Source organism: Macaca thibetana, chromosome 20 (genome assembly GCF_024542745.1).
Source record: "Macaca thibetana thibetana isolate TM-01 chromosome 20, ASM2454274v1, whole genome shotgun sequence".
Lineage (NCBI taxonomy): Eukaryota > Metazoa > Chordata > Mammalia > Primates > Cercopithecidae > Macaca > Macaca thibetana.
This window is the reverse complement of record NC_065597.1, coordinates 41,678,317-41,702,355: the sequence shown is the minus strand read 5'-3', so window position 1 is coordinate 41,702,355 and position 24,039 is coordinate 41,678,317. Positions and strand designations below refer to the sequence as shown.

The following is a 24,039-nucleotide window of genomic DNA, read 5'->3' as shown; positions in this document are numbered from 1 at the left end:
CAGCTTGCTGATAAAGGGGCCATGCATTTTGTGGTCTCCTACTTAAGAGTTCAACTGCTTGGGTACTTGACCTTTGTATTTCAGATAAACAGTAAATAGAAATGTCACCTTTTGGTAATCTGGTAACTACCTGATGTATTCAAGGATGACTTAGTTTATCTTATTTGGCTTATTACTTTGCTATAGTACTAGTAACTCTTTAAAAAATGGAAAAAAACAAAAAACACTAGCCATGTGACCCTGCTATAAAACTCCCAGTGTGCTTTTGTCGGGGGAGGGTGGGAGATGCCTAATTACCCATACAAGGGCATCATTCCCATTGGGTATGCAGGGGCAGAACCACACTAGTAAATTGTAAAATTATTTCAAGTATGTTCGTATAATGGAAAATCTCACTGGATGGGGCCATTTTAAGAACGTTTCTTAGTGATGGTCCTGTCTGTGGGACATAAGGAAGAAGCACGGGCAGGCACTATTTTGAAAGAATGCTGTGCAGGTATGGCAACAGCCCCAAGCACGTTCCTTCCTCACAAGGGCTCCTTTCTGTATACACCACCAAGATGAGTCCCAGGTCCAGCTTTATTACCTAATACAAGTCCAACCTCTGGAACATTCAAATTCACTGTTCCAAAGTTTAATTAAAAACACAATTTACAAATATTTAATATCTTCTGAAAAGCATTTCTAAGTTAAGAATGAAAAAGTATGTACATAATATATAATCAAATACCAGGCAGCCTCAACTTCCACCAGGTCCACACTCAGCAACATCCGTCTTTTTAGGTTCTTCAATATCTGAAAGAAAAAGACATCACTTAATTCAACATTGTTTTTACCTTTTAATTAAAAAGGGGACATGAAGGTCAAGCTGCCATCCAGAACTGTAACTGCTGAGAGCCATTCTTTACCACATCCAAGGTTGAACACTAGGCACATTATCAGGCTATTATTGTGGCTCTTCTGTACACAGGAAATCTTTATTAATTCTTTAGACAAGATAAAAGGAAAACTAAGAATAGTTTTATACATTAAAAACAGACAAAACCTTTCAAGTGTTATTTGAAGGGAGAAGACTAATGTTCCTTTTATAGTTGGCCCTTCTTAGCCACGGGTTCCACGTCTGCAGATTCAACCAACTGCCAATCAAAAATACTTGGGGAAAAAATCCAATTAAAAAAATACAATGAAAAAAAAATACAGTATATTAACTACATTCTACGAAGTATATAAGTAATCTAGAGATGATTTAAAGTATACTGGAGGTTGTGCGTAGGGTATATGCAAATACATTTTATGTTAGGGACTTGAGCATCTACAGATTTTGGTATCCTTGTGGGGTAGATACCAAATCTGGGGTCCTGGAACCAATCTCGGGCAGACACTGAGGGATGACTGTAGTCACTACAGCTTTCCACTTTCCCAGAGAAAATAGGGCACGTACCTTCTGTCAAATCCACAAAGTTGTTTTCCATGACGGCGGAAGGAATGGAAATCCCCATTGCTTTTCGAACTCCATACGTGCTTACAATATCACCTGGAGTTACTTGCTGTGCAAGTTCTTTAAGATTATTGGTCACTTGTTCAGCTAACAAGAAAAACAAAGATAGTTCCAGATACTGAAACATGGTTCCTTTAGACAGAGGCATCCCAAAGAACAGTAAATGTACAAATGCAAAACACAAAACAAAACAAACAACCAAAACACAACTGTCCCTGGGATTCACATCAGCATTACTCTATAGTGCCATTACCACTGTACTCAGAAGTTTTTTCTTTGAAGCATCCCGTGACTCTCCTCTTATGGGAGGCAAAACATACCAAGATGCATTTCTCTGTATGAGGGACCCAAGAGACAGATCATGTTGGGAGGGGGTCTGGTGCTCAAACGTTCATTCTGGGCTTCCTGGAGTTCCCTGAGCAATCTGGTGGTCTCATCAAGTTTCTTCTGGAATATTTCAGCTTCTGTGTGGTAAGAAAAAGAACACACGGAAGAAAACAGACACACTTGTGTTTGATCTTGTGTAATAAACTGACTCCTAGGCTCTAGGGCTTTGCTAATTATTGGTTAGCCTTCTCCCTTCAAAAGAGTAATCCCCTTGAAATGAAATCAACACACTATACCCATTCATTTAACTTGGTAAGCCAAGATCTTCCTGTGGTGAATGGCTATATTAATCTGTACTTATGAGACATGAAATCTTGACTGCCTACATCATGCAGTTTTTCAATCAAACCCTCTGGAGACACTCACCTTCAGAGTCAAAAACTTCAACTGGAACGCCAAAATTTGTTACAGCTTTCAGCGCTATGAGCCTGTCTTGAGTACTGGAGTCCAAATGCCCTGGTGGCTCTACTTCTGTAATCTGCTTCAAAAGGAAAAACAGGCAATTACTAAGTGGAGTTTGCTAAGCCACAGCAGTGTTAACTAGAAATTACTAAGATGGTGTGTATTTACAGGCAAAGTTACTCTACCTATTTACTATGGAGTCCTAATTTTGATGCTTACAGAAAATGAATTTCCAGAACACCCTTTTAAAATGCTATTCCCAAATCTTGGCAAAAACAGGTATTCAATAAATCCACACTTCTGTGAAATGTAATGGTGTATCTCATACAATTTGTATCATTTGTTTAGTATGGCAACTATTCTAAAGATGAAGTAATGAGAGCCTTATCGTTGCTTAAACTGTGAAGAGCTTTTGGTGATGACAATGCCTTGTGTTTTCGAGATTCAAAGACTATTTCAGTCCGTCTAGTCCATATACTTGCATTCCTATTGACACACTTCCTGGGTCTTCTCCAGGCCCCCAAACTAGGCTGTCAATATTGCATGAGAGAAAGAAAATCTTAAAAAGGATAGAGCCGGCCCAATGCAGTGGCTCACGCCTGTAATCCTAGCACTTTGGGAGGCCGAGGTGGGATCACCTGCGGTTAGGAGTTTGAAACCAGCCTGGCCAACATAGTGAAACCCTGTCTCCACTAACAAAAAAAAAAAAAAAAAAATTTAGCTGGGCATGGTGGCAGGCACCTGTAATCACAGCTACTCAGGAGGCTGAAGCAAGAGAACTGCTTAAACCCAGGAGGCAGAGGTTGCAGTGAGCCAAGATCGCGCCACTACACTCCAGCCTGGGTGACAAAGCGGGACTCCGTCTCAAAGAAAAAAAAAAAAAGGTGGAGTTTTTATTTTCAGAATCGTTAAGACTCAGAGTTTCCATAACCTCAACATTGCTTTTTAGGAATAGATCAACCCAGATATTAAGCAATCAAAAGCGAATGGTTCCATTTATACTATGGTGTGGCTCTCCAACTCCAACTCCATTGATCCACCTGATTTCTCTGCCTACATATGGGCTAAAAACTAGTGGTGGAGAAACTGTATAATAGTGTAACTGGGCACTGATATGCATTTATGATTTGCCATTTCAGCTAGGCCCTCACAACTCTACTCACTAACCCTTTTACTTCTTACCCAATAGGCCTTCCCATTCTCAAGACTTCTCTTACTCCCCTTATTTTCCATTTAAATATTTCTCGTAAAGTGTAAAATAAAATCACCTCCATTTCTTTTGCTGTGTCAAGTGTCCTAGTATGGCCTTCATCTTCAGGCAATGACTGTAAGGATAAAGAAAAACAGCTTTTTAGGAAAACACATGAAGGTAAATATCAAGGAAAAGAGAAAAGTGTCAGAAGTTTCTTGGCAAGAGAAAATGAATACAAATATGGACTACTACAATATAATTTTTCAGACCAAAATGACTAAATACAATTATTAGCATTTTGAGAGGATTCCGTGAGCTGGGGTACTTACTACTGGTGATGTTATTTCCATGCCTGATCAAAAGCTACATACATATTTAAGAAGGTATTTGGTAAATAACTTATAAATACGTAAATAAACAGTATCTGTTTTTATTAGAAAAATCCCTGACAAGAAGACAGGAAGGAGTTCTAGGGATTACTGTTCATGAACAGAGCAATATTCTCAGATAGCAGAGGATTACTGAAAAATAATCAAATGCTACAGAGAATGTGAAAGCTGCTCAATCTTGTTCTGCACAGATAACGCACCCAGGAACAAGAGACAGATGTATCATGGACATCAATCAATGATGTCATCTTTCTTTGAAAGGTTCTGTTGTCAGTTATTTAACCAATTCCCAATTTCTAAAAATTATGAACAATGTATCCTTATATGTAACTTTTGTATTTTTTCTAGAATAAATTCTGAGAAGAACTGCTATATTGAAGGACAGAGACACTTAACATTTTGAAACACATTGCCATATTCACCAAATGAAAAATATTCAATTTTCGTTAGATTATTAATTCATTCAGATTAATTGATGAGAAGGATATGGTAAAAAAAATGTGTATTTTTAATTGATGTAAAGTTTCATTTTTTAGGTTGTGTGATGAAAGCGGTCTGAGTGCGGATATTTTACAGCAGTCATCGTTGAGCCTGACTGAGGCACTAACCTCAGCTCTGCTGACAGGTCACCCAGCAACCATATGTGCAGTTGTGAGCAGGGTACCAGGCACTACAGTCGCAGTCACCATTAAGAGTTAGATCTCCAAGAGACACAGGGTTTCTCTAACTATTGTGACAGGAACATTCTGGAGATAAACTCTCTTCTATATCAGCAGGAACATTTTCTGGTTCTAATCCTTGAGCCACAACTCTGAATGATTCCAGATTACGAACTATCTGCAGCTGCACTAGAGATAGCTTACAAGTGTTAATAAAATAGCAATGAGGAAGCTTTTTACTTTTTAACTTGAGGTTCCTCCCAATGTGCTATTACTGCATAAGGAAAAGCCATTCCCTATCATTTTAGCCAACTTAGTTTCAGGCCAGTGAGCAAAACTTTGCTTTTTTGTTAGAGGACACAACACCGACTTCTGAGTTGTAAACCCCATTTCTGAGTCCTACATTCCCAAGATGAGATAAGGATAATGCTCAGGCCCTCACAGATCCTGGTAGCTAAGCTACTCCTTTCCGTTCATTGTCCACCCGTGGCCTCCACCCGGGCTGGGCTGTCTTTCAGGGCCACGGAGTTCAGCTGTCATACTGGTTAATCCCATGGTTTCATTATACTGAATGACTAATGCTTGAGAGTCGATAATAAATTACCCTGTTCCGTTAGCAGCGTTCTTACCATCTCCATCTCTTGTAGGGTCCTGGAATGACCTCCTTTTGTTAAAACATCCAGTAGACTGTCTGCCATGACATACGGATAATCTTGGCATGTGGCCAAAAACTCATGGATGCTGCAAGAGAGAGGAAAGTCTCACATAAATCACCTCCACTGGCTTTATCCTCCTATCAGAGCCAACTGTTCCCATTAGATGCCCTCGGTTATACATCAAGACATCAAATTTCTGCCTAGACACAACATGGTATCTACAAATTAGCAATAACATTATCATGAGAGAATTAATATGAAGAACACAGTAAAAATAAAATGTTCCAAAGAAAAATGAGACCTCAGTGACAGGGGTGCAGGCTCAGTCCCTGAATCTTCTGCTCCCCGCCCTTTCACTTCCTGTCTACAGTGATCACCTTCACCTCAGGACTTTCATCTGGGATCAAAAAACTCTCAAAAGTCACATGTCCAGTTTGGACCACACCCTTTGGTGCTCCACATGGAAGTCTAACAGACATCTCAAGCTTAAAACATACAAAACTGAAATGCTAGATCTTCCCCACTAAGTAATGTTCCAAAGTCTCCCCTTTCTCAGTAAATAGCAACTGCAGCCTTCCAAGCTCAGTGTGCAAACCCTGGAGTCAGCCTCGACATCTCTCCCACATCCCACTTTAATCAGTAAAGAAATCCTACTGGCTGATGACTGAGCCCTTCTCAGAACCTCACCTGCTACTCCCCCGGTCCATTTCTCATCTCCCTACTTCTGTCCTTGCCTCTCTACAGTCTATTCTCCAAGAGTAGCCAGGGTGATCCTTTAAAGATCATAAGCTGGACTGGGTCACTCTTCTGCTCGCAATCCACCAGTAGTTTCCATCTCACTGAGAATAAAATTCAAAGTGCTTATAAGGACCTACTCTCACCAACACCCTCCCTGGCCATGTGCCTGCACACTTCTGCTTCTTCCTGCTGTTCCTCAAGTGTGTTGGGAAGGCTCTCACTCAGGCCCTCTGCATAGCTCCTGCGCTGCCTGGAATGCTCTCTCAGGTGGCAGCCTTGCTTGCTTCCTCACCTCCTTCAGTTTTTGCTCAACTTTCCCTTTTGTGCAGACTTTCCTGACTGATTTAAAAGTGCACCCCTCTCACAGCCCCAGCACTACTCTCTCCTTCTCTGCTGCTTTACTTTTCTCCAAAGCACTTGTCATCATTTGACAAGAGGGCATGGGCCTTTGCCAGTATTGTTTCCCTGTGCAATCCCTATTTGTGTTATGCACAGATACATAATCCAGAAAGAATTCATTCAGGCTGCTGAGGTCTAAAAGATGAAATGGCTTGATCTGAAACCACAGTCAACTTCAGACTTATGGACCCCTACCCTGTAAAAACCACCACCACCAAACCACACTTACTAATGTGAAAGTGAACAGATTCTCCCTTTATCAGAGAAACAGGGGACTGGTGAATCTACAGGGTTAATTTCTTACACATAATGAAAATTAACAAGGTACTACTGCTAAGAAGGAATAATATCCAGTAAACTACTGCCATAACCCAAGCTCAGCATCCTGTCCTGAGCCAGAATCCTGCTAAGTCAGGACGGATCTCATTGTGTTGATGGGATCCAAACTGCTCAGCATCCTAAACAGGAACACAGAGATGATCTTCCCACAGAAACATGCAATAAAGAATGGCTGAGTTTAACTGCAATGGTCTACCTGGCATGTGATTGGTCAAAAAGGCTTTTATGTGGGTTGCCTATCGAATAGAGCCATCCTATCCTGCCTCCTTTCTCGGGGAAAATGCACTGTGGGTTCCCAAACTGATCAAGTTTGGACCATAACTCACTGACACACAACATGTTATAAGAGAACAGATGGCATGTCAACATTTTGAAGTAACAAGTACCTAAACTTTAGTACTGGCTGAGGTAGTCTCTTTAAAAATATATTTTTGTTTAAGAATTAAAATACTGCAGATGCCACCATCAGGGAGACATGCTCTCTCTCCACTAAAGGATAACAGTAACTATGAATCCATTATTGTCAGCTAAAAAAAATTACTGAGCACATTTTTTACTACTCGGCCAGTTTTGTCAGTCTACCCACAAATCACGTATGTACATTAATGTTTTTAAACAAATGTAATCAGAATATTAACTGGAGACTCACCTGAAATCGCTTGGAAGATCAGAGTCTTCCCCATAGGTTGAATAGATTAAATCAGAATCATCCTTGCTGATATTCGCAAATGTGGAGTCATAATGCGGTGCATAAGAACTGTAGGGCCCATAATTCAAATACAACACTGTTGAAAAAATCAAATACTGTAACACTATTCTTTAACTTGTATGTCAATCTATTTTCTTGTTTTACCAAAAGATGATTTATTCTCTCCTAACTTTACTACTTCATTGACTGGTTCGCAAATCTAAGATATTTTCTCCCAAACAGGTACTTGTAAAGTTACAACTCAAGTGAATTCTTCCCTACAAGGGAGAGGAGAGGAACAATAAAGAACAAAACTCATTTTGAATATGAATACCCAATTTTCCAGTCTCTTCTGAAGTTAATAAAATAGCTAATTAATGTTGCAAAAATACCACCAAGATACTGGTACCCATCTAGTGAATAAAGCGTAATTGTGCTTCCTTTCCCTAATACCCCAAAACAGAGAAGAGAAAAAAATGACTTCTATGCAGGAGCCTCACCTGGAGTGACTTTGTTCCTTTTATCCTCTTTGAACCCCTGCAAAGTATTCACTCCAGACTGAAGTCTTCCAGTTGTCATTCCCAGTCTCACAGGGCAGTAGCCTGGCTCTACAACATAAAACTGAGCACAGTGAAGGAGGCCTACATGGCCATGACCCACGGGGCCCTCTGCCGAGTGACTCCGCACACACCACTGCATGGCATCTGCATGACCGTGAAGGAGGCTGGGAAGCCCTTACTACACCCACTTTTATAAGAAAATCAAAGCTCAGAAAGGCAGAGCTATAGCCAGGACCAAAACTTAGACCTGTTCATTACACTCTCCTGCTTCCTGGAATTCTTTATAACCACATACACTTGACTTAAAAAATTAGACTTTTATTAAAAACGAAAGCCATGAAAACTTTTAAAAGCTGGGATTTCTAATGTTAAGATGAAAGTTAACCAGTACAAAGGTTAGTAAAAGACTGAGGGAAAACACCTGCATTAAAGACAAAAGGGCTACTAACACATGAAGGATAAATGAGTGTCTATGAAAGGCATACTTTTAGTGCAATGAGAACAGGCATTAGCCAGGAATGAATCCCTGTGATGAAGCTGGGAATACGTGACATAGAGAAATCATGGGTGGGCACCTGAGGGGACTGCAAAAGATGCTGGCAGGAGAAGATGTGGTCTCCCACAGTATCTAACAGAGGGGCATCTGCTCTCCTGAAGAAGAGTCTGTGTCACATGATCAGCCTGCAACGGAGGCTACTGCCACCAGTGACCGGTGTGGTGAAGGCACTGTTAACCAACTGAACATCTAAATCAGATCTCCTCTCCTTCTCAGTGAATAGTCTGGAATTTGGTTTCCTAATGGGTACGGGTACCAGATGATGAAGCTGAGAAGATGAACAGGGGTGTCTTCTACCTTAAACCACGAAAGTGGCCTACAGAGGGAGCTGTGCACACGGGGAGCCAAATCAGCTTTGGCCACATTTGATTATGTCTCAGAAACTGGAAACCCAGGAAACCAGACCAAAGGCAGAGACCACACTCCTGGCTTCACAGAAAGCAGCAGATCTTAAGGTGTCACCTCCATCAGTTAGCTGCATCTCCTAACACCAAATGTTTACCACAGCTATACTAGAAAGAGCAATGTTCTCAATCCTGTGGCATTCTTTGACCTATGGTCATATAAAATTCTACTTGTTTGCATCAAAGTAAAAACTGAGTTTTGTTTTGAAAACAGCACTAGCTCCTTTTCTTCTATTACTGTTCTCCTCCTTTAGAGAACATTCATGGTCCCCTTCTTTCCATCTTCAAATGCTATTCCCTGCTTCAAGGTTTTCACACCTGCTGTTCTCTCATCCCTTACTCAACCTAAACATCATCTCCTTAAGGACGCCTTCCCTGACCCCCAAACACTAGGTCAGTATCTTCCATTATGATCACAGCTGTTCTCTTCCTTTGTAGTATTTATTCATTATAGACACATAACTGCATAGTACTGATTAAGGACAGACTTCTTTTTACATGAGCCCTCCTCCCCCGACTCCATAGAACCTAAGGAAAAGAGACTCCTCTCTCTCTGTTTTGTTCCCTACTATACAGCTAGCTCCTAAGACAGCACCCTGCTCATAGCAAACAATAAACATCAGAGACTGTTTCCTTAAGGGTAAAAATTCTGTCATTATTCATTTTCATATTTCCAATTACTTCTCTCATTATGACAGTATGAAAATAAATATTTGTTGACTAAATTAACACTGTCACATTTGCATATCTCAATACATGATTCTCCCCTCAGACCAGTGACAAAAAGTTCTAATTCTGACATCGAATTTCAAAATATAACCTATATTATTTCCATTAAAACATCATTTGAGAAAACAAAAATATGACTGAGGCTCTAAAGATTCCCAATCTTTACAAACTTTCTACTGACTTCAGTGAAAGATACGATGTCACTAAGCATACACCCTCCATTATTATTAAGGCACTATGTGGCATATACATTCATTTATTCACTGAAATAAAGAGATCAGTTAAATTTATAATATCATAATCTGTGGGTATCAGATACCTCTAAACTGAGTGTCTAAAGTCTCTTAAAATCAGGGCTAGGAATTACTATCTAAATTATGGCTTTGTTAATGGTGGGTTTAAAATATTTCACAACTTTGAATTTTAAGGAAAACTTGATATACCGTACCTATTCTAAGATGAAGTGAAAGTTAGGCTAGCTATTACCATGAAATACATGACGTCTAGCTAGATCCTCTGCATAATGACACAGTTAGACTGATCAATATTCAAGCTTGTTGCTTTAAAATGTTAACCCAGGTTACTGTTCTCTGCCAAACAGCATCAAGTTCATGCACAGTTTTACTCTGATCCTACCTCCTACAATGGGATCCACAGGATGGAGAAGTCCCAATGTTGTTGTTCCATCTGGTTTTCTTCTTTCGAATTCGCACTGCAATGACCCAAAGTATTCAGATGGAATGAAGTGTTTTATACAAACACGCTGAGTATCCTTTATCTGAAAGGCTTGATACTAGGGTGTTGTGGATTGCAGATTTTCCCAGATTTTGGAATATTTACATATACATAATGAGATATCTTAGGGATGGAACATAAAATTCATTTATGTTTCATACATACTTTACAGACACAGCCGGAAAGTAATTTTATACAATAGTTTAAATAATTTTGTGCAGCCGTCACATGAGGTCATGTGTGGAAGTTTCCACTTACGTCATCATGTCGGAGCTCAAAAAATTTCAGATTTTGGACCAAATTTCAGATTTCGAATTTTTGGATTAGGGATGCTCAGTCTGTACCATATTCATATATGCAGCAAACCACAAAGCCTTATTTTAACCTAACTAATATTACAGGTGGCTAATCATTAAACTCAAGGTACTGACTTTCACACCTGTCTCCAGGTATACAGGGGATGATGGGCTAGAGAAATGGAGGTGAGGAAAATCTCAGAATTCTAAGAGCTCTTGTGGTTCCTTTTTTTTTTTTTTTTTTTTTTTTTTTTTTTTGAGACGGAGTCTCGCTCTGTTGCCCAGGCTGGAGTGCAGTGGCTGGATCTCAGCTCACTGCAAGCTCTGCCTCCCGGGTTCACGCCATTCTCCTGCCTCAGCCTCCCGAGTATCCGGGACTACAGGCGCCCGCCACTGCGCCCGGCTAGTTTTTTGTATTTTTTAGTAGAGACGGGGTTTCACCATGTTAGCCAGGATGGTATCGATCTCCTGACCTCGTGATCCGCCCGTCTCGGCCTCTCAAAGTGCAGGGATTACAGGCTTGAGCCACGGCGCCCGGCCTAGCTCTGTGGGTCCTTAAGGCTACCTAGTTCTCCCCAGTCTATCAAAAAAGGCTACTACGGACCAGGAAAGGGCAGTGGCTTGCTTAAAGGCTTGTACACACCTACTTGGCTTTAAAACCAAGGTGGGCAGGGACCCACCATCTCACTGCCACCCAAGACACAGACATGGCTTCTGTTCCTAAGTCCCCATTAAATGTTTCTTTCTGGAAACATTTAAGCTGGAACATGTAGTGAGCTAGCCAGGAGTTGAGGGACCAAGAAACGGGCAAAGGGAAGGAAGCATCCGTGGGGGAAATCCCAGGTGGCAGCCACTTCCACGTGGAGTGGTGTGGCTCACGTTTTAGACGCCTGTGTGTGAGTACAAGGATGCCCTGAAAACGCCAGTGTATTTGGAGTGATTGCTGGCTGAGAGCCATCCGTCGCACTGTGGTCATGAAGGGCAGCTGGCAGCCACTGCAGCAAGACGGCCACTTTTGTGGGCTGCTTGTTTGTCAACAGGAGCCCAGCTAGCAGCAGAAGCAAAAGTAAAACAGCTTGAGTAGGAATTACAATTAGGAAAAATATTTTTTTGAAAAAGAGCTCTATATTCAAATGTTGGCTCAGTTAAAACTGCTATTTGGGCTATACATATACAAACATATGTCTATTGTTTTAATGCCGCTGTAATGGCCCTGTAAAATGTCTCAGTCAACTGAGTTCTGTTTGGCTAGCCCTCCTTCCTCTTGCCATCCTCCATACCATATTAGGGACCTGATGGAATTTCTGGCAGCTTGTGATCCTTTGAGGTAAACAATAAAGGCATCAAATACTCCTCTTTTTGGGAAGAATCTCTGTTTTTCCTCACAGAATATCAAGAGTTGTAAGCAGATAGATTCCTCTCAGATCTAAAACTCTGCTCTTTTCTGTATTGTATTACCTGATCTCTAAGGCTTTCTGGGGACCCAGGATTCAGTGATTTGGGGTGATCTAAAATCTGCCTTCCAGTAAGTATTAGGCTCTAAAAGCTGCATACTTTCTTGGCCCTGTTCCTTAAAGGGCTCCCCTCCTTGAAACCAGTAATCTAATAAGGAAACAAGTTGAAAAGACATCTTTTTTTTTTTTTTTTTTTTTTTTTGAGACAAAGTCTCACTCTTGCCCAGGCTAGAGTGCAGTGGCAAGATCTTGGCTCACTGCAACCTCCTTCTGGCAATCTTGTTTTCAGGTAATGGTGTTTAGGTTTAGGTTTTGTGCCTTTGAGATGTAAATTTTCTACCTTGTTTCATCTACTTTGTTATGACTTTGGAAATGATAGTCAGTCTACGAGGGGGAGAGTGAAAACTGGCAAATGAAGAATCTTATAAATCTAGAAGATCTGTTTCTGTGTGTTTGTATGTCTATATATGTGTCATGTGTATGTGATATATCACTATCAAAATATATGAAAGCGCTCTAATCAACTGACCAAAGAAAAGTGCTTAAATCAATTATTTTATTAAAAAAAATAGAACTTGGCTCAAATGCCTTCTAGTTCACACAACTTCAGTAATCCTTGTTAAATAAAACTAGTTTCAAAATTATCTTCTGTAATTTTAAATCTTAAAGTCATGTTATATTAAGTAATCTTAGGGTTTTCACTTGAAATTAGGGTTACTAAGAGTTAAAACAGTTAATATATATTATTAAAATTACTAGATATAAGAGAAACAATTCTATATACATAGTATATAAAGAAAAATGTGTTTTTGGTAAAGACACAACATCAATTTACAAAAATCAGTAGCATTTCTATACACCAATAATGTTCAAGCTGAGTGCCAACTCAAGAATGCAATCCTATTCACAACAGCCACACAAAAAATAAAATACCTAGAAATATATGTAAGGAGGTGAAAGATCTCTACAAGAAGAACTAAAAAACACTGCTGAAAGAAATCATAGATGACACAAATGGAAAAACATCCCATGCTCATGGAAGAATCAATATTGTTAAAACGTCCATACTGTCTAAAGCAATCTACAGATTCAATGCTATTCCTATAAAATTCCCAACATCATTCTTCACAGATTCAGAAAAAACTATTCCAAAATTCACATGGAACCAAAAAGGAGCCTGAAGCGTCAAAGCAATTCTAAGCAAAAAGAACAAAGTCAGAGGCATCACATTACCCAATTTCAAACTATACTACAGGTTGGGCATGGTGGCTCATGTCTGTAATCCAGCACTTTGGGAGGCTGAGTTGGGTGGATTGCTTGAGTTCAGGTGTTAGAGACAAGCCTGGGCAATACGGTGAGACCTCATTTCTACAAAAAATACAAAAATTAGCCGGACATGGTGTCATGCACCTGTAGTTTCAGCCACTTGGGAAGCTGAGGCAGGAGAATTGCTTGAGCTCCTGAGGCGTAGGCTGTAGTGAGCCAAGATCGTGCCACTGCACACTCCAGCCTGGGCGACAGAGTGAAAACCTGTCTCAAAATTAAACCAAACCAAACAAAAGCTCCCATAAAACTACAAGGCTACAATAACCAAAACAGCACGATACAGGTAAAAATAAACAAAATAACCCACAGACCAATGGAACAGAACAGAGAACCCAGAAATAAAGCCACATACATACAACCAACTGATCTTTGACAAAGTTGACAAAAATAAACAATGTAGAAAGACCATTCAATAAACGGTGCTAAGAAAACTGGCTAACCATGTGCAGAAAAATGAAACTGAACTCCTATCTCTCACAATATACAAACATTAACTCCAAATGGATTAAACACTTAAAAGTACGACCTCAAATTATAAAAATCCTAGAAGAAAACCTTGGAAATACTCTTCTGGACATGGGCCTTGGCAAAGAATTTTCTATGTTCTCAAAAGTGACAAAAACAAAAATTCACAAGTGGGACTTAATTAAACTACTATCAACAAAGTAAAGATACATCCTACAGAACAGGAGAATATATGTGTGAATTACGCATCCAATAAAGGACTAATACCCAGTATCTATAAGGAACTTAAATCAACAAGAAACAAACAAATAGCCCCATTAAAAACTGGGCAAACGACATGAACAGACACTACTCAAAAGAAGACATACAAGCAGCCAACAAACGTCTGAGAAAATGCTCAGCATCACTGATCATTGGAGAAATGCAAATCAAAACCACAATAAGATACCATATTATATCATTACTGAAAACTCAAAAAAAAAAAAAAAAGAGATGCTGGCAAGGTTGTGGAGAAAAGGGAATGCTCACTGTTGGTGAGAATGTAAATTAGTTCAGCTCCTGTGGAAAGCTGTTTGAAGATTTCCCAAAGAACTAAAAATAGAATTACAATTTGACCCAACAATCCTAGGTATGTACCCAGAGGAAAAAAAATCATTTTACTCAAAAGATACATGCATTTGTATGTGTACTACAGCACTGTGCACAACAAAGACACAGAATCAACCTAGGTGCCCACCAACAAAAGACTAGGTAAAGAAAATGCAGTACACACACACACCATGGAATACTACACAACCATAAAAATGAATCAAATCATGTCCCTTGCAACAACACGGATGAAGACGGAGGCCACTATCCTAAACAAATTAATGCAGAAACAGAAAAACAAATATTGCATGTTCTCACTTAAAAATAGGAGCTACACACTGGTGCACATGGACACAAAAATGGGAAGAACAGACACTGGAAATGCTAAAAGGGGGCAGGGAGGGAAGGGGGCAAGGGTTCAAAAACTTCCTACTGGGTACTATGTTCACTATTTGGGTGATGGGTTCAAGATAAGCTCAAATCTCAACATCATGCAATATACCCACGTAACAAAATTGTGTATGTACCCCTTGAATCTAAAATTAAATAAAACCAATGTGCTAAACAATATGATTTCTTGTAAATACGAATGTTTTCTTGTAAACTTAAATTATGTAGTTTATGTTCCCATTTTAGAACATATTATAACTTCCTTTTTAAAAAATCCAATGAAAGTGGGTAAGATCATATACTTTATAAATGAACATAGATGGTCCTCAACTTACAATGGAGTTACATCCAATAAACCCATTGTAAGTTGAAAATATCATGAGTTGAAAACGCATTTAACATCTTGATAAACTCATTGTAGGGAATCGTCTGTTGTTAATTTTTTTCCTGCTAAGTATTACACTGATGAAGAGCTCTATGGCAGACATGGATTAAAAAATATGCAAGCAACTTAAAAACTACAAGTTTCAGATGTCCCAAATCAGTAGGTAGAGAAAAGAAAGGCAAAGCTCAATCACCTGACTGTTCACAAGCCGCCTGGTCAGCTTTCCTCCAGATTCCTTCACGATGCGGTCAAGCTGCTCCTGCTCTCTCTCTAAATTATTGCTTTTAAACTTATCTTCAAGCATATCTTTGTCTTTCCTGAAAACACACATTAATACTAAGTAAAAAAAAACAAAGATACAATGAAAACATTCAAATGAATTCTAAATATGAATACAACTAAAGTGGTCTCGAGACATTTGGACTACAGTCACTCATTGAAACTTATTTCCTTGATGACCTGGTTAAGGGTCTCTAATTAAAGAACAGAAACAGTAAGGCACACCTAACATGCTATTTCCCTACCTTTTTCTGTTCAGTGTTACTTGTGTTAAACGTTTTTCTGGGAACTTACAAAAAAATTAGTTCTACCTCAAACAGTACTTTGTAAGGGAGAAGAATATACCATTGTTCTTTTAAAGTTTGATTTTTAAAATTTAAATTTAAAACAAGCACTGAAGTGTGTAAATCTTAGAACAAAGAAAAACTTGTCACTAGTTTACTACTGTCTTTGCATTATGACAGCAAAAATCCCAAACTGCTAACTACTACCCTCCTCAAAGTTGGCAGTGAGGTGCTGAGCAGTCAGGGCTGGCTCCCAGTGGTGTGAGTGAGCAGACGCGGCTGCTGCCAACTTCACAGGTGGCTGCCTGGGTGGAACAGTGGTTCAGCGTTGCTCCCACCAGCTGATGTTGGGTGGAAAACATGGGCACGCTGCAGTGACAGCTCATCTGCTTAAGACACAGCAGTGACTGTGCTCCCACTGAGCTCCTTGCTGCTTTATGGAAGGAGGTAATGACTATGCATTTTTTTTTTTTAAACAAACAGTTCTATTTAAATAAACTCACTGACCATATGAGTCCCAAAAGTTACTTTATAGGTTTTAAAACTACTTCAGTAAGAAAATACATTAGAACTGCTTTCTGAACTGTTTGGACAATCCCATATAGTGCTTCATATGAGAAGAGGGGTATTACATCATCAAAATGGACTTTCATGCCCAAACACCACCACTACGGACACACCAGCACTTGGTCTTCCCAAGTCAGGCCCTGAATCAGTATTTCTCCCCATTACTAGCTTGAAGAAGACAGTTTGACCTTAACATCCCAAAGATCTTTTACTTTTTGTTTTCTTTGCTGGGACTCTTGAAGGCGTGTGCTTCGGCATCTCCAGAGTCCTCTCTCTCTCTTGGCCAGCAGCCTCCGTCCTCCCCACTCTGTGAGGTGTCTGTTCTATCTTTCTGCTTTCGAGTTTTCTGCAAGTCAGCCATGAAGTCTATGCTCTGCTTCAGGCTCTGAATTCTTTCCTAAACATAATCAAAAATATTCTTATTATATGTTTGTCATTAACTTTTAAAGTAAAGATTTTTTCCCACAGGAGTTTGTACTTATCCTGTCATTAACCAGGGAAGAAAAACAATGAAATGTAATCATATACCAAGAGAGTATTGTATTTGGAAACCATGATAATGCCTATACCTTCAATTCTTAAAATTTAATTTCCAACTTCATAGAAAGCTTTACAACTTTATTGCCCTATCAGAAAGTTAACAAAGGAGAAAGTATGAATTAAGATGAAGTATTCTTTGACGTACTGAATTGGAAGAGTAAAATTTAGTTTAATGGTGTGTTAACATTTTGTGTTTAACAGACTGGCTTATCTTTTGACAGTTAAGAACTGTTAGGTGTATCAAAGCCTAGGGCATGTGAGCATGTGAAGTTCCTCTCTATTCTGGTAGCCCGGGGTGCTCACTGATGATGCTGGCATTTCACTCTGTGTGAAAACAACAAGCCTTGAGGAGAAGACAGGCTGGTGGCATAGTTCCTTCCTCAGAGTGCAAAATGGTTTCACTAACGAAAGAAGTCTTGTTTCTATTCTGTGAAACATGTGCTTAATTTTCCGCTGCAATGATGCGCTGTGAAATTTTCACTGTAGTTAAGGGCTTGAGGTTTCTGCGTAAATTTTAAGAAGGCATATTTGTTTCTAATGACTACCTTGCCTGTTACTCTGAGAGTTATCACTGGGTAAAATAGAGAGTGCAACCTCCTTAGGGTTGCACAGCAACAGCAGGGAAGACTTCTGTGGAGTAACAGAAACTAAGAACTAGAAAGAACCAGAGGCCATTCAAACAAGAATAACGTGGCCCAGAAACAACAAATGACTCACCTAAGGTCACTAAACCAGCAACTAAGACTAGGCTTGCTGTCACTCATGTCGGGCCTTTCCTCATCACACCATGCTCTATTAGTAGTGCAGATGGTGAGATCCTCACGAACACAGTTCTTGCTGTTTTTTACTGGACTTTTAAATTAATCTTAAAACCATTAAAGCGATATATTTTATTGTGGACAAATAAAAATATGGGTAGAGGAGAAAATAAAAATCTTCTTAATGTATCATCCAGAGAAGAACAGCGTTAACAAGTTTATCATTTCAGTACTTTTCCAACCATTACATATCTTAGCAAATTGGAATTATACTGAATATTTAGTAAAAAGCATTTTTTTGGTTAATAAATTATAAGCATTTACTCTCCATATCAATAGATATTTAAAATATTTTAATAACTATTTAATCCCACATCTACATCATGATTTAACTAATGGCCTATGATTGAACATGTAGATTTCCATGTTTCTACTATTATAAATAAAAGTACCATAAACATCATTATAAATAGATCTCTCTAGGAACAATTATCTCTTTAGGACAAACTCTTAGAAAGGAAACAAAGTCAAAGGGAATGAGTATTTTTGAGGCTTTTGATAATTACTGCCTTCCAGAAAAGGTATACTAATTTACATACTAATTTACATTAGTGTTTGACAGTTTCTCTGAATCCTTGACAAAATCAATTGTATCGTTTAAAAAGCAAATCCATTAGAATCGCTTGAACCCGGGAGGCAGAGGTTGCAGTGAGCCGAGATTGCGCCACTGCACTCCAGCCTGGGTGACACAGTGAGACCATCTCAAAAAAAACAAAAAACACAAAAAACAACAACAAAAAGCAATCTTATTTGATTTTTAAAAACACGTTTTATTTTGCTACATTAAAAATATTAGTTTAATTATTTCTGTTAAGTTCTCGGTAATAATTTTATTTCCACTCTAGAATTTTATAAAGCAGAACTTACATTAAGAACGCTTTGGGATTTTAAAAAAAATGACATGCACAAAATAAATTCAATTAGAGGAAGTTTCTAAACCTTGAAACAAGTCCCAGGAAAGAGTGATGTTTAATCTTCCTTTGAAAGCAATGTTTTTTTCTTTTTTTGGTAATTAAAATGCCTCCAAGTCAGCATATTACTGATCTTCAATTTTACAATATTAAATGGCTAACAGGGCTGGTTCTTTGCTAATAATATAGCTAACATTTACTTAGTGCTTACCCATGTACCAGACACAATTCCATGAGGTAAGTACTATTATTATCCCCACTTTACAGGACAGGAAAAAGGCTGAGAAAGGTTACCTGGGCTAAGGTCACACAGCTTCCAAAGGGTAGAGCTAGGACTTGAACCTTGATTGGTCTGATTTCAAAACCACCATGTTACAAATAGTATTGTTTGTACTACTTTGCTTGTACTACAATGTAGCATTTTACTTAAGTATTTATTTAGGAGATAAAAAGTTACTCTTCATCTGTTCATTCTTTCTTTTTTTTTGAGACCGAGTTTTGCTCTTGTTGCCCAGGCTGGAAATGGCATGATCTTGGCTCACCACAACCTCCACCTTCCGGGTTCAACCTTCCTGCCTCAGCCACCCGAGCAGCTGGGATTACAGGCATGCATCACCACGTCCAGCAAATTTTGTATTTTTAATAGAGACGGATTTCTCCATGTTGGTCAGGCTGGTCTCAAACTCCCGACCTCAGGTGATCCGCCCGCCTCGGCCTCCCAGTGTTGGGATTACAGGCGTGAGCTACTGCGTCTGTCCTCATCTGTTCATTCTTTATAAAAATAACACGTCTACTAATAGTTGCTATTTGAGTATAACTGAAAAAATGAGTGACTACTCTGCAATCTTTTTAACGAACATTCAAAAACAGTTATCTTTGAAAAGACACCATTCATGGAAGAGTGTGCTGGGCTCTCTTGAAGCACAAACTATTAGAAGAGTTAACTCAAAACGTCTAAATTTAAACGTTTAAAAAAAATCACTGTTGTGACGACCCCTCCCATGTAGGGTGGAGAGAACAGTCAACAGGAAGCTAGTAACACAGGATGGGTGGGGCTCCTCAACAGCAAAAGCTCTGAAAAAAAGGAAGACAACAGAGAGAGAAAGAAAGAGGGAGAGAGGGAAGGGAAAGTGGAAAAGAAAATTTTATTTTCTGTGCTTTCAACCATTCCACACGCCAGTAAAATTCAAGAGATAATGGAATCTTTTGCTTGTTGTATTAACTACATTACTTAAGGAAGCGGTAAATCAAAGGTCATTAAAAATTAGGCTCCAACCACCCAATTCAATGTACATATTTTGGAGTGACTAAAGGCTGCATCTGTTAAATGCATTTTTACTTCAAATGCAGTAACAAGAAGCATTTCCAGGTCTTTAAACCTGGAACACGGCGTGGTTCTAGATTCTGAGTCTTCCTGCAAAGAATGGGTAAACATTTCATATTCCTCTTTCCTCTGCAAATGTTGTCAAAGATGGGTAACTGGTTTCCATTAGTTTCCCAAGTCTTTAGGAAAGGGTGGGAACTGATGTTGTCTAAATATTAGGAGCGCAAGAATAATCAACAATCCAAACATGTTTTTCTTTCTCTAGTTAAGCAAATCCAAGAATCTCTCAGCCAAGCACACAGACACTCAGACATCTGCACACCAAGGCATTTCTTTAAATGTAAAACTATAATACAGAAAAATGAATCACCATAAAAATCGGAAAACCATATGCAGATGCACGACTTATTTTTATCATCCTTTAATTCGCCTGAATGTGAGCTCAAGCTCTTGACTCTGATTCTCCTTCTACCAGTGTCTCATACCCACTCACTTCTTCTTTGCAAAATCCCTGTCCTACCTTGTGGTTCTTTTTCATAGTATCCTCTCTACTCTACCTCTTATCTAGAATCAGAACAGTAATGCTAGAAATCATCTTGGAGATCACAGACTAAACCCTTCTTCAGGGACGAGAACACTGAGTCCCAGGGTAGTTAATGTCTTGCCCAAGGTCCACAAGTTAGTGGAAGAGAGCTAAAATTAAAACTCTCTTCTGCCTGCCTGCCACGGTATGGTGCCAGGATCACCCTTGATTCGTTCCCTAAAGAGGTCTCTTACTAATAGGTTTCTCCCACTCAGAGTGGTGAGAAAAACCTCAAAAGATATGGCTTATCTTGTGAGTTATTTTCTCTAGCGGATGCACAGTGATCATCTCAGTTTACCCTTCAAAGCCTTTTATCAACTGTCTTCCTGGTGATACTCGTAATTTTTGCCACTGTGTACAGATCTCATGTTTAAGCTCTTTCCTACAGTTTGATGATGTGTCTGTGCCTACACACACACTTCTCTGACCTCAAATGTCTTACTATGCATTAATTCTTATCCTTTAAGGAAGAGTCTGCTCTTGTGGAGAGGTGGTTTTGAGACAGTTTCGAACTTTTTCTCATTTGTATATAGTCACATGTAGCTTAATGAAGGGATACATTCTGAGAAATGGACTGTTAGGCAATTTTGTTGTGTGACCATCAATGAGTACACTTACACAAACCTAGATGGTATAGCCTACCAGACAACTGGCTAAATGATATAGCCTATTGCTTGTAGGCTAGGAACCTGTACAGCATGCTACCATACTGAATACTGTAGACAGCTGTAACACAATGCGAAGTATTTGTGTATTTAAATATAGCAAAAGTACAGTAAAAATACAGCATTACAATCTTATGGAACCACCATTGTATATGCAGTCTGTATACACAGTATTATGCAGTGCATGACTATATTTTCTTACTAGAAATTCTGTGCTTCTGACAGGACTGACCAACATTAGATTCCACCCCTACAAATGCAAACAGAGAGCTTTCCTCTTCAGAGTTCTCACAATTCAGCCAGTCTTATCCTGGAATTCAGGTTGATGTTTCAAGCTGATGTTTTATCTCTAAAGAGATAATTACAAGTGAATGCCAATATTTATTTGTACTGATTCCAAGTAAGAATTTTCCTGTCTTTTCTTCTCTTTATTAAAATTTTTTTCATTTAGTATTTTCTACTTTAATATAACCTGCTAATAAAATAAATACTGTATTGTATCTGTATTACTATGGCCAACAAACAAGGACACAGATTTTAATAACTATTATTTATGACAAAGAGTTTCCCTTACCTGGCTAAGAATTTTCATCCCTGAGTGCAACAGCTTCTTTGCAGCTTTATAATAAATGGTCTCTGGTTTATTGTAAATCATGGCATTAGTACACATTAGTTTGAAGTTATCCTGCAGAAAGAATATTAAGGGAGAAAATGAATTAATGCAAAACAAACTACCCCACACCCCTAGGTTAAAACCATACAGGTCCTCTAAAAATTTAAAAAGCAACAACATCCCTTTCTTTCACTATTTACTAAACAATACTAACAGCAATTTATTAAGTTTTAAGACTCACCAACAAAACAAATACTGCTAAATGTATTTAAATATGTTATATTATTTCCCAAATTCTTAAATATTTTATAGTACCTGCATATAAACTGTAGATCCCAGAATGAAACTTTTAAATGGGTTTCTTCAGTATAATCTTACTGCACATAAAAAAAAATGTGAAGAAAATACTTCTATTTCATATGTAATGATCTTAGCTGAGTAGTTCATGTAATTAAAAAAAATATTACTCCTAGCTTTAAAGCAAACATCTTAAATTTCCATTTAGGAATTGAATATTTTATTTCAGATCTTGACTGAAAACGGAGCAGTCCTAAATTATCGCAGTATTTCCTGCCAAATTCACATTAACTGAGCAAAAAATGTTAAAACATTTACACTATTTTTATGTGTTTGGATACTATCATAAACCAAACATAATTTGCAGAATGTTGCAAAACCATGCCAATGTGAAATAAACCATACAACCTCAAGGAGTTAAAACATGTAACTGGAGTAGCCAAATTACCAAAACTGTCTTTTTGGCTTAAATTTCAAAGTCTGCGTATGTGCTGGAGAACTTGACCCCACTGCATGCTTTCACGGTTAAGTAATTGTTACATCTACTGCGATTCATTATGCCAAGGCCTTACTAAGTTAAAAGAAAAAACCGAAGAAAACAGAATCTGCCCCCTACAAATTTCTCTAAAAAACAAAAACATTCAAATTCCACTATTTAATAGCAATGACAGGTTAGAACACTTAAATACAACAAAAATAAGTAGACTGAGTTCTATGTAAAAGTATGTAAGACTGATTGAAGGGTCGCAATAAATTTGGTATTAAAGTGGATGAAGTATATGTGGATCTTCAGTTTGGGCCATGACTCTATAAACAGTTAGGACTCTGCCAGATCTTGGATCTCTAAGCATCTGATGAAAGCTATGGGACCATCCTTAAGCGCGCACACACACACAGTTGAACACAAAAGTCTTCATGTAATTTTAGTAGGTTCTTGGTCCCTCTAAAGGCTCATCATGGTACCCAAAGGACCCTAGATTAAAGACATTTGTTACAGATATTTGGAAAAGCTTCCATTCTGTTAAGAATTACTAGGCCGGGCATAGTGGCTCACCCTTATAATTCTAGCACTTCGGGAGGCTGAGGCAGGTGGACTGCTTGAGCCCAGGAGTTTGAGACCGGTCAGGGCAACACCATGAAACCCTGTCTCTACTAAAAATACAAAAAAATTAGCTGAGTGTCGTGGCACACGCCTGTAGTCCCAACTACTCGGGAGGCTGAGGCACAAGAATTGCTTGAACCCTGAAGGTGGAGGTTGCAGTGAGCCAAGATCATGCCACTGCACTCCAGCCTGAGCAACAGAGTGAGACTCGGTCTCAAAAACAAAACAAAACAAAACAAAAACTACATACGTATTTGGGGGCATGCGACGCAAGTGAAGTGAGACACTAGACTACTACATATACTCAAACTAAGTGACCATTTGGCCTATAATTGGCCAGATAATGGGCCTATGAACTGGCAAGAGTACTGAACTGTTCTAATGAGCACAGGACTGATCTATCAAGGCAATTTGTAGATTCCTTAAATCTTAACACAATGTGCTGGTCTTTACTGAACTGTGTGTGATGGCACTGGTCATTCAAAAAGCTGTGTCTTCCTGCACACTTTTCATACACACACACACACACACATACACACACACATTTTATTTCAACCACCAAACGAACTGAATAAATATTACTTTAGGCTGTTGAGCTTTCCCTAGAAAAAAGTGGCAATGTAGAAATTCTAAAGAGCTAAGATACCAATTCCTTTCAATTATGATAAACCCTAACCTGCTTAAAAACACTCTGGGGACACACTTCTACTCTTCTTACTGTAAGAGAAAGATCAGAGAAAATTATTCACAAAAAGAAAAAAACCAAAAAGCTGTGAAATTCTTTTCCATTAAGCAATGGTAAGGTCAGAAATATGCGGAAA

The 24,039-nt window shown here is 38.8% G+C and overlaps 1 protein-coding gene across 5 annotated transcripts in view; it reads right to left on the bottom strand.

Annotated features, from left to right (window-relative positions):
- Positions 1-24,039, bottom strand: part of BRD7 (bromodomain containing 7) — a 52,200-nt gene that overhangs the window by 2,343 nt on the left and 25,818 nt on the right. The window contains exons 6-17 of one of the 5 annotated variants that reach the window (XM_050774799.1): positions 21,781-21,891; positions 16,578-16,762; positions 15,429-15,552; positions 10,233-10,308; positions 7,848-7,955; positions 7,309-7,444; positions 5,157-5,268; positions 3,556-3,612; positions 2,252-2,366; positions 1,819-1,962; positions 1,442-1,585; positions 731-795 (exon numbers count right to left, since the gene is read on the bottom strand). In XM_050774799.1, coding sequence (XP_050630756.1) covers positions 740-795; positions 1,442-1,585; positions 1,819-1,962; positions 2,252-2,366; positions 3,556-3,612; positions 5,157-5,268; positions 7,309-7,444; positions 7,848-7,955; positions 10,233-10,308; positions 15,429-15,552; positions 16,578-16,762; positions 21,781-21,891 — 1,368 coding nt within the window. In that variant the 3' untranslated portion in view covers positions 731-739. Of the gene's footprint in view, positions 1-562; positions 796-822; positions 1,586-1,818; positions 1,963-2,251; positions 2,367-3,555; positions 3,613-5,156; positions 5,269-7,308; positions 7,445-7,847; positions 7,956-10,232; positions 10,309-15,428; positions 15,553-16,577; positions 16,763-21,780; positions 21,892-24,039 lie in introns of those variants that run through there. The other 4 variants (XM_050774798.1, XM_050774800.1, XM_050774796.1 and 1 more) reach the window with 4 other exon arrangements.